The sequence below is a fragment of the Nerophis ophidion genome, linkage group LG03 (assembly GCF_033978795.1).
Source record: "Nerophis ophidion isolate RoL-2023_Sa linkage group LG03, RoL_Noph_v1.0, whole genome shotgun sequence".
In the NCBI taxonomy this organism is placed as follows: Eukaryota; Metazoa; Chordata; class Actinopteri; order Syngnathiformes; family Syngnathidae; genus Nerophis; species Nerophis ophidion.
In genome coordinates, this window is record NC_084613.1 from 53302405 (window position 1) to 53313415 (window position 11011).

General features: G+C 41.1%; 1 protein-coding gene and 1 long non-coding RNA gene across 3 annotated transcripts; both read right to left on the bottom strand.

Moving 5' to 3' along the window:
• Positions 1 to 3135: 3135 nt before the first annotated feature.
• Positions 3136 to 3759, bottom strand: LOC133549797 (uncharacterized). Its single transcript, XR_009806180.1, has 2 exons — positions 3451 to 3759; positions 3136 to 3285 (listed from the first exon to the last, which is right to left on the bottom strand). It is a non-coding gene; the product is annotated as an uncharacterized LOC133549797 (long non-coding RNA).
• Positions 3760 to 4633: 874 nt separating this feature from the next.
• On the bottom strand, positions 4634 to 9969 carry gjb10 (gap junction protein beta 10). Of its 2 annotated transcripts, none has more exons than XM_061895586.1 (2): positions 9837 to 9969; positions 4634 to 7751 (listed from the first exon to the last, which is right to left on the bottom strand). In XM_061895586.1, exon 2 carries the CDS (start codon positions 7729 to 7731, stop codon positions 6949 to 6951), a length of 783 nt encoding a protein of 260 aa, XP_061751570.1. In that variant the 5' UTR covers positions 7732 to 7751; positions 9837 to 9969; the 3' UTR covers positions 4634 to 6948. The 2 variants fall into 2 exon arrangements, with proteins under 2 accessions (XP_061751570.1, XP_061751571.1); XM_061895587.1 differs by having other exon boundaries at positions 4634 to 7748; positions 9837 to 9946.
• Positions 9970 to 11011: the final 1042 nt, after the last annotated feature.

The window sequence follows — 11011 nt, forward strand, 5'->3', positions numbered from 1 at the left end:
CAGCAGCGAGAGTCCCGTTCATAGCGGAGCCAGCAGGAAACCATCCCAAGCGGAGGCGGATCAGCAGCGCAGAGATGTCCCCAGCCGATACACAGGCAAGCAGTACATGGCCACCGGATCGGACCGGACCCCCTCCACAAGGGAGAGTGGGACATAGAAGAAAAAGAAAAGAAACGGCAGATCAACTGGTCTAAAAAGGGAGTCTATTTAAAGGCTAGAGTATACAAATGAGTTTTAAGGTGAGACTTAAATGCTTCTACTGAGGTGGCATCTCGAACTGTTACCAGGAGGGCATTCCAGAGTCCTGGAGCCCGAACGGAAAACGCTCTACAGCCCGCACACTTTTTTTGGGCTTTGGGAATCACTAATAAGCCGGAGTCCTTTGAACGCAGATTTCTTGCAGGGACATATGGTACAATACAATCGGCAAGATAGGATGGAGCTAGACCGTGTAGTATTTTATACGTAAGTAGCAAAACCTTGAAGTCACATTTTAAGTGCACAGGAAGCCAGTGCAGGTGAGCCAGTACAGGCGTAATGTGATCAAACTTTCTTGTTCTTGTCAAAAGTCTAGCAGCCGCAGTTTGTACCAACTGTAATCTTTTAATGCTAGACATGGGGAGACCCGAAAATAATAGGTTACAGTAATCGAGACGAGACGTAACAAACGCATGGATAATGATCTCGGCGTCTTTAGTGGACAGAATGGAGCAAATTTTAGCGATATTACGGAGATGAAAGAAGGCCGTTTTAGTAACTCTTTTAATGTGTGGTTCAAAGGAGAGAGTTGGGTCGAAGATAATACCCAGATTCTTTACCGTGTCGCCTTGTTTAATTGTTTGGTTGTCAAATGTTAGAGTTGTATTATTAAATAGAGTTCGGTGTCTAGCAGGACCGATAATCAGCATTTCCGTTTTTTTGGCGTTGAGTTGCAAAAAGTTAGCGGAGATCCATTGTTTAATTTCATTAAGACACGCCTCCAGCTGACTACAATCCGGCGTGTTGGTCAGCTTTAGGGGCATGTAGAGTTGCATGTCATCAGCATAACAGTGAAAGCTAATACCGTATTTGCGTATGATGTCACCTAGCGGCAGCATGTAGATCGAGGAGCAGCAACATAGATGACGCATCAGAATCCATCGTTAGCAATAGATCCTTAGTCATTTTTGCGAGGGCTGTCTCCGTGGAGTGATTTACCCTGAAACCGGATTGAAAGGTTTCACATAGATTGTTAGACGCTAAGTGTTCATTTAACCGCTCCGCAACAATTTTTTCGAGGATTTTTGAAATAAAGGGAAGGTGAGACACCGGTCGGTAGTTTACCATGAGGTCAGGATCGACGTTAGGTCTTTTAAGAAGAGGATGGCTACCAAAAGCACTTTATTGCAGTGAAACTTGCCAAAGGACATGTAACCAAATATTGAAGGGGAACATCATCACCAGACCTATGTAAGCGTCAATATATACCTTGATGGTGCAGAAAAAAGACCATATATTTTTTTAACCGATTTCCGAACTCTAAATGGGTGAATTTTGGCGAATTAAACGCCTTTCTGTTTATTGCTCTGGTGGCGATGACGTCAGAACGTGACGTCACCGAGGTAATACTGCCGCCATTTTCATTTTCTACACATTACACACACGGGTCTCAGCTCTGTTATTTTCCGTTTTTTCGACTATTTTTTGGAACCTTGGAGACATCATGCCTCGTCGGTGTATTGTCGGAGGGTGTAACAACACTAACAGGGAGGGATTCAAGTTGCACCACTGGCCCGAAGATGCGAAAGTGTCCGCCGCCAGACCCCCATTGAATGTACCAAAGTGTCTCCACATTTTACCGGCGATGACAGACATAGCACAGAGATGTATGGATAACCTGCAGATGCATTTGCAATGATAAAGTCAATGAAATCACAAAGGTGAGTTTTGTTGTTGACTTATGTGCTAATCAGACATATTTGGTTTCGGCGTGACTGCCAGCTAATCAATGCTAACATGATATTTATCGGCGGTGCTGAAGCCGACATGGCACAGAGATGTATGGATAACCTGCAGATGCATTTGCAACTATATTACGTTTCCTTCCACCCACATTTAATGCGAAAAAAAACACTTTCCAATCGACGGATTTAAGTTGCTCCATTATCACAAAATGCGAAAGTCCTGATCGTTTGGTCCGCTAATTTTACCGGCGATGCTAACGCAGCTATTCGGCCATGCTATGGCTATGAATAGCGTCAATAGCTATTTGCTCAATAGCTTCAGTTTCTTCTTTAATACTTTCATACTCCAACCATCCGTTTCAATACATGCGTAATCTGTTGAATCTCTTAAGCCGCTGAAATCCGAGTCTGAATCCGAGCTAATGTCGCTATATCTTGCTGTGGTATTCCCATTGTTTGTTTACATTGGCAGCACTGTGTGACATCACAGCAAAATGGATAGCGAAAATAAGGCACTTTAAAGCTTTATTTAGGCATATTCCGGGACCGGTAAAATTTTGAAAAAAACTTCAAAAAATACAACAAGCCACTGGGAACTAATTTTTTTTGTTTTTAACCCTTTTGAAATTGTGATAATGTTCCCCTTTTACAGTGTTGTATGTATACTTTTGACCCAGCTGATTTGCTCACATTTTCAGTAGACCCATAATAAATTCATAAAAGAACCAAACTTCATGAAAGGTTTTTGTAACCAACAACTATGTGCTTCAATCATTCTTTCACAAAAAAAATAAAAGAGTTGTGGAAATTATTGGAAACTCATGATAGCCATGACAGCCATGACAGTATGTTCTTTACAAGTGTATGTAAACTTTTGACCACGACTGTATACAGCCGTAGTTGTTGTGTCTGTGTGCGTATACTACAGCATGCAACACACAAATGCACATTTTACAGTCACCTATGATGTTATAATAGGCTTAATGCTAGCATATGAGCAGCTCAAACATAAAACATTTACTGTAGTTGCGAGTGGACTTGTTGTAGGCTGAAATGTGACACAGAACACATGATGAGGATACAATATTATTTTTCTGAGTTTGTAAGTCAACAATGTAGATTTGTGCTGCCTGGTCTGACCTCACAGAGGAACATCCTCCAACAAGCCACATAACATATTTACAAGCAGTAGTCAATTGTAGATGAATTTAATGATGATATAAATTAATGTAGCGTCGACCAAACCAATGAGATCATTGTTGACTTCAGGAGGCACCAGTCCAGCCACACTCCACTCTTCATCAACGGCACAGCAGTGGAGATGGTAAGCAGCACCAAGTTCCTGGGGGTGCAAATAACTGAAAATATGACCTGGTCCCTACACACCGGAGCGCTTGTAAAAAGAGCTCAGCAGCGCATGTACTTTTTACGCCTGTTGAAAAGAGCAATGCTCCCTCCACCCGTTCTCACCACATTCTACTGAGGCCACAATAGAGAGCCTACTGACCAACTGCATCTTTGTTTGGACTGGAACCTGCAGTGCCTCAGACTGGAAGTCTCTGCAGTGCAGAGAGTGGTGAGGACGGTGGAAAAGATAATCAGCACTCCTCTTTCTCCTATGCAGGAAATCACAAAACGCCGCGGCCTGACCATGGATCAGAAAATCTGCAGAGACTCCTCCCACCCCCACCAAGGACTGTTTTCACTGCTGGACTCTAGAAAGAAGTTCCGCAGCCTCCGTAGCAGAACCTCCAGGTTCTGTAACAGCTTCTTCCCTCAGGCCATAAAACTCTTGAACGAATATTAATAATCCCCTCAATTCGCTGGAATATAAAGACAATATAACATACTTCCATAAATGTGGATGCATATGCAAAAGTGTAATATATTTATCTGTATAGTAATCTATTTATTTATATCTGCACCTTATTGCTCTTTTATCCTGCACTTCAACCGGCTAATGCAACAAAATTGTGTTCTTATTTGTACTGTAAAGTTCAAATTTGAATGACAATAAAAGGAAGTATAAGGCTAAATAACTAGTATAATTTTTTTTTCTCCACAAAAATACTCAAGTAAAAGCAAAAAGTATGTTGCTTTAAAAGTACCCGGACAAGCATATTTATCCAAAAAGTTACTTCAGTTAGTGTAATGGAGTAAATGTAACGCATTACTACACACCAGAATTTGGGTTTACTCCTTCATCTCTATTCATTTGGTATCAGATCGATACTAAACCTAGCAGTATCGCCCACCCCTACCAGAAAGTTCTTATAATAATCAGCTTATGAGGAAACCAGGTAGTTGAAATGCTAATGTCACAATTGCTCAACAGATACTGAAGCTTGCTTATGTATTGTTCTACAGAGTACTTCCAGATCCAAGATTTGAGTCCCACGTTGATATCAGCATGAGAGCTGTATCTTACCTTTTCTCTTGCTCCCTGTTAAACCAACTTTCTAGTGTCAATAAAGGAATAATCTATAGCGAGGCGGCACGGCCACAGAATTCCTGGCGTGGGTGAGCCGTTCACGTCATCACAGATGAATCAAAGCAAGGAGCGCCTTCTTTTCCTCCTCACAGTACCAATCAACACAAACAAGCCGGCTGTGGCCCCTGGCAACATGGCGGAGTACCGACAGATCACTTTTGATAAAGTTGTTGTTTAGTAAAGAGAAAGCAACACAAGGTCAAGAAGTGGAAAACAAGTATTTAATGAAAATATATACAGCCTAAAAACAGTATAAAATTTGCATTTTCATACCAAAGTGGTGATAAATTACGTACAAAATGTAAAACAATGTCAGTAAACATGCACACACACACACTATGAACACAAGTATTGGGACACATCTGGAAGCGATCAAGGTGCACTGCGTGGCTGCAACCAGCAGAGGCCCTGCTGAGTCATTCTCAAGCACATGCGATTTCAGCGACATGTTTTATTTCCATGCTGTGGCTAATCCACGCAATTTCAACACTGGCATGAAAACAAGAGTTTAGAACGTTCGGAGTGAGATTCTCCTGTCCCTTTATTAACGTAATTGAGGGGTCCGCACAGCAATCTGTACCTAAAGACGGGTGCATGAATCATTACCTAATACCTATTCCATATAATACACAGTGGGACCTCAACTTAAAGGGGAAAGGCAATTTTTGGGGCGGGAATTTTGCTTTAAGTTCACAATCCTTATAAGAGAAAAGAACACACCATTTTTTTTTTTTGCATTCTAATTTGTAATAATCATATTGTTCTATGTGGCATTTACACCACCAAGTCATGTTGGTCCGAACTCTCTCGGCTTCCATCTGCTGCAACCTCTTATCGTGCTCGCTCAGCTTCTATAACCAGTAGTTCATCCTCCGTATATTCAGCTTCAAAAAGATAAGATTGTGAATCCCCATTTGTCTGAAAAATAGTCGTCTATTACTAATTCTGCCATGATCAGAGCACACATGCGTTTGTTGCTGAAAGTAGGAAGTGCGTTGCTATGGGCACTGAAATAAAAGCACTTAGGAAATATGTTTGAGTAATGCTTAAAAATGAGTGTGAATGTTGTCTGTCTATCTGTGTTGGCCCTGCGATGAGGTGGCGACTTGTCCAGGGGGTACCCTGCCTTCCGCCCGATTGTTGCTGAGATAGGCACCAGCACCCCCCGGGACCCCAAAGGTAATAAGCGGTAGAAAATGGATGGATGGATGGATAATGCTTAAAAAGAGTACAATACGGTAAATATTGTACATAGTTCGGTAGGTCATGAGTTCAAACTACGGCCGAGTCATACCAAAGACTATAAAAATGGGACCTATTACTATCCTGTTTGGCACTCAGCATCAAGGGTGGAATTGGGGGTTAAATCACCTCCCAGGGGGTGAACAAGGGATGGGTCGAATGCAGAGGACACATTTCACCACACCTAGTGTGTGTAACAATCATTGGTACTTAAACTTTAACTTATTACATATTGTTATGAATGTGTCTGTTACTACATTATAAATATACTTACAGTGTGTATAGTTGATAGAGGACTTTGAAGGCTACATTGGGACTCCTGTGATCCACATCTTGGAAGCGTTTTTATTGTCTTTAGGACAGTGGTTCTTAACCTTGTTTGAGGTATTGAACCCCACCAGTTTCATATGCGCATTCACCGAACCCTTTTATAGTGAAAGATAAAATGTTTTTCAAATTCAAGACAAAGTTATATGATCTTTTACTGGTGCACAACCGTGCATGAACATCACCTTGTTCAAAGAACAAAACCAACACAGAGCATGAACTCGTAACAAATTACACACCTGCAAATCAGTTTGGGTTCTGCCGATAGGGAGAAGTTTTTATGTACACGATGAGTCGGGTGTGGCTAGAGTGGAGGCTCCACCGAACCCCTGAGGCAGACTCACCGAACCCCTAGGGTTCGATCAAATCCTAGTTAAGAACCACTGCTTTAGGGTCTTAAAAAAAAACAACAAAAGACATGCGTTTTTGTCCCTCATAATGATTGTGAATGATAAAGCAATTTCTTTTTTAAAAAGTGCAGTTCCCCTTTAAGTGTGTTTTGAGATAAAAGCTGACTCTCGGCTAATTGTTATGCAGCAAAGTTCTTCCACACCAGACTCGTCCAACCATGCATTTATCAAATTGGGAAGTGATCAATTCTGAGTGTACTGTTACGTCCTGCTGGAAAGTTTCTACGAGTTGACTCGTACAGCTTGAAAGAAAACATTTAGAGGTTTGGCAACAATCAGAGAGGAAAATCTTACACAGAAACAGTGTGTGTGTGAGTTTGTGCGTGTGTAGTTTCCAAAGCATGGTGTGACTCATGTAATAATGTCAACACTGCTTCGCACTAACTTGCCTTTTTCTTTGTCTGGTAAGGCAAAGATTGATTCCTCTTGTCAGATTATAAGGCAGGAATTCATCACTCCAGTCTCTGCCTCTTCAAGTCTTGACTTAAAACCACAAAGTGGCGGTGAAGGGTGGTTGTGGGCGGGGTTAGTCATCTCAACACACAGCCACGCTGTATGCAGGGGCAGGCGTTTGTGGCGTGTTCTTGTCGGCCATCTTGGCAGCGTTGGCCCCCATCAAGTGGCCTCCGCCGGTGGCCACGATGTGACGAGGGCCACGGCTGGGCACGAACAACTCGCGGCAGCGTTTGCCCACCAGGTAGACGATCTCCATGATGGAGAGGAAGATGCACACTATGCTGGTGACCACCATGAAGATGGTGAAGATCTTCTTCTCGGTGGGCCTGGAGATGAAGCAGTCCACCGTGTTGGGACACGGCTTCTGCTCGCACTTGATGAGCAGCGGGAAGTCGTAGCCCTCGTAGATGTGGTAGAGCAGGTAGACAAAGGTGGTGTCCACAGCCACTTTAAACACCAAGGTGGAGATGTACGTCCACCACAGGCCGCCGCGCTTCTTGCCGGTGTTCTTGTATAGGGGACGGCAGTTCTCGCCGTACATGTCGCGGTTTTTGCGCTCCCGGTCCTCCCTGTAGGCCACGTGCATCACCACCAGGAAGGACGGGCAGGTGACGAAGATGAGCTGCAGGGCCCACAGCCTGACGTGCGACACGGGGAAGAAGTGGTCGTAGCACACGTTGTGGCAGCCCGGTTGGAGCGTGTTGCATTTGAAGTCCTTCTGCTCGTCGCCCCACACTTTCTCGGCCGCCACCACGAATACGAGCACCCTGAAGATGAACACGAGGGAGAGCCACACTTGCCCGAAGGCGGTGGAGTACTTGTTCACCCCGCTGAGGAGGCCCTGGAGGAAAGCCCAGTTCATATCGAAGAACTTTCACGCTGCTGATGAAAATTCGAAAGATTATTGTCACAGGAACATGGCGTTAGATCTTTATTGATGCAATCTGTGTCTGTCAATACAGTCGTACCTCAACTTAAGAGCGTTCTGAGAGACAGTGGGGCAAAAAAGTATTTAGTTAGCCACTGATTGTGCAAGTTCTCCCACTTAAAATGATGACAGAGGTCTGTAATTTTCATCATAGGTACACTTCAACTGTGAGGGACAGAATGTGAAAAAAAATCCAGGAATTCACATTGTAGGAATTTTAAAGAATTTATTTGTAAATTATGGTGGAAAATAAGTATTTGGTCAACCATACAAAGGTCTCACTGATAGAAGGAGGTTTTGGCTCAAAATCTCACGATACATGGCCCCATTCATTCTTTCCTTAACACGGATCAATCGTCCAGTCCCCTTAGCAGAAAAACAGCCCCAAAGCATGATGTTTCCACCCCCATGCTTCACAGTAGGTGTGGTGTTCTTGGGATGCAACCCAGTATTCTTCTTCCTCCAAACACGACCTGTTGAGTTTATACCAAAATAGATACATGGATGATACAGCGGAGGATTGGGAGAATGTCATGTGGTCAGATCAAACCCAAATAGAGCTTTTTGGTATAAACTCAACTTGTCGGAGGAAGAAGAATACTGAGTTGCATCCCAAGAACACCACACCTACTGTGAAGCATGGGGGTGGAAACATCATGCTTTGGGGCTGTTTTCCTGCTAAGGGGACAGGACGATTGATCTGTGTTAAGGAAAGAATGAATGGGTCCATGTATCGTGAGATTTTGAGCGAAAACCTCTTTCCATCAGTGAGAGCTTTGAATGGTTGACCAAATACTTATTTTCCACCATAATTTACAAATAAATTCTTAAAAATTCCTACAATATGAATTCCTGGATGTTGTTTTCACATTCTGTCTCTCTCAGTTGAAGTGTACCTATGATGAAAATTACAGACCTCTGTCATCATTTTGCACAATCGGTGGCTGACTAAATACTTTTTTGCCCCACTGTAAGAGCCGTCCCTCAGCTTATTGTTATGCTTTAAGTTGTAAGAAAAAATTGGAGTTGCGAGCATGTGAAGAAAAAATGTGTGTGTGAAGGACAGTGCTGAGAAGAAGAAGCAGATGGTATGGTGTGGTATGGATGGATGGATGGATGAATAGATAGATAGATAGATAGATAGATAGATAGATAGATAGATAGACAGACAGACAGTACTAGATTGTTTCTTTCAGGAAAGATCCCTCAGGAAAATTTAAATTCCAGCTGCAGTGTGCAGAATTGAGATATAATTTAAAAAGTAAATAATGGAGGTAAAAATGGAAAAAAATAGAAAATGCAACAATAAAAAGAAAAAGAAAAAATAAGAATAAAAATATAACAGTAAAAATAGGAATATAACAAGAGAAACTAGGCAGTAGTGATATTCATTGAATAAAGAACTAAATCATCCAAAAACATGACCGAAAGTGTTACCAATTTGGTGAAGCAGTTGGAGCGTATCACTGCTGGTCTGCTATCCAAGGTTACATTACTTCATAAAAGTGCTGTAGGAGTTCATACTACGTTTCAATTTATTGTTTTTCATAAATTATACATTTCTTATCCAAAAATGTGTCTTTTTAAAAGACACTTTATATGTTAAAATGTAGCTGTTTTGGGGGAGGGCAGGCACCAATTAAATTGAGTTCAATGCATTACAATGGGAGGTGTTAATTTGAGTTACAAGTGTTTCGAGTTAAGAGCTCCGTCACAGAACCAATTAAGCTCATAAGTTGAGGTATTGTCTTTTTTTTTTCTAGGTCACTAATGTGATGTCATTAGAACAACCCGAGTGAAATAAAAGTCAAAAAGGCGAACTCAAAAATCAGATTTGTGTGACTATGGCGGCAAATGCTTCCTTCGATGTTCATGCGTCGTTGTGTTGCGTTCAAGGAACCTCAGTTAAAGTCGCCGCTGCTATGTTAAAGTCAACATTCCAACTTTTCAACACCAGGTCGATAGAAGGTGTTTAAAAAGCGACAAAAACAACCATATCCGCCTGGGTTTCGGTATTAAAATACATTTATATTACTCACAATGATGTAGTTGTAGTGGCGGCGGAGCAGCACTCCGAAGAAAGTCAGCGAGGAGAATCAGAGAGGAGTTGAGTAGAGGACGGAGGAGTGAGGAGTGAGGAGGGAGGGGGGAGGGAGGGGCTGTTGTCTGCCGTCACTTCATAACAGGCAGCCTGCACAGGTGAAACATTGCTGCTAAATGCACTGCACATTTACTTTTTCCCTTCCAATTATTTTCTTAACAAACAAGCATGATGCAATTTTATTTCAACAATAAATTCCCACAAGTTTATTTATTTTTATTTTTATTGTTTTAAACACAACACGACTATTCGAAGACTGGATTTGTAAAACACATGCAGGACCATAGTTGGATAAGGAAATTGATGATGGTCATAGAGGGCAACAATGTATCCCACCTGACAAGTTCCATTCCAATACACAAGAGGATGGAAGTACAGCAGGGGTCACCAACCTTTTTGAAACCAAGACCTACTTCTTGGGTACTGATTAATGCGAAGGGCTACCAACCATGCAGCCTCATACGCACTTAAATAAATTGCCAGAAATTTGCTAATTTACCTTTAATAAATACATCTATACATCTAAAAAATGGGTATTTCTGTCTGTCATTCCGTCGTACATTTGTTTCCTCTTACGGAAGGTTTTATGTAGAGAATAAATGATTAAAAAAAACACCTAATTGAACGGTTTAAAAGAGGAGAAAACACATAAAAAAAAGAAAATTTAATTTTGAAACATGTTTTTTCTTCAATTTCGACTCTTTAAAATTCAAAATTCAACCGAAAAAAATGAGGAGAAAAACTAGTTAATTCGAATCTTTTTGAAAAAATTTAAAAAAGAATTCATGGAACATCATTAGTAATTTTTCCTGATTAAGATCAATTTTAGAATTTAGAAAATGGATGGATGGATGTTAAATAGTTTAAAATCCAATCTGCATTTTGTTAGAATATATAACAAATTGGACCAACCTATATTTCTAACTAAGACAAATCATTATTTCTTCTATATTTTCCAAAACAAAAATTTTAAAAGAAATTCAAAAGACTTTGAAATAAGATTTCAATTTGATTCTAAAGATTTTCTAGATTTGCCAGATTTTTTTTTAAATTTTAATCATAAGTTTGAAAAAAAAAAACAGAAGGTAAAATGAAGAATTAAATTAAAATGTA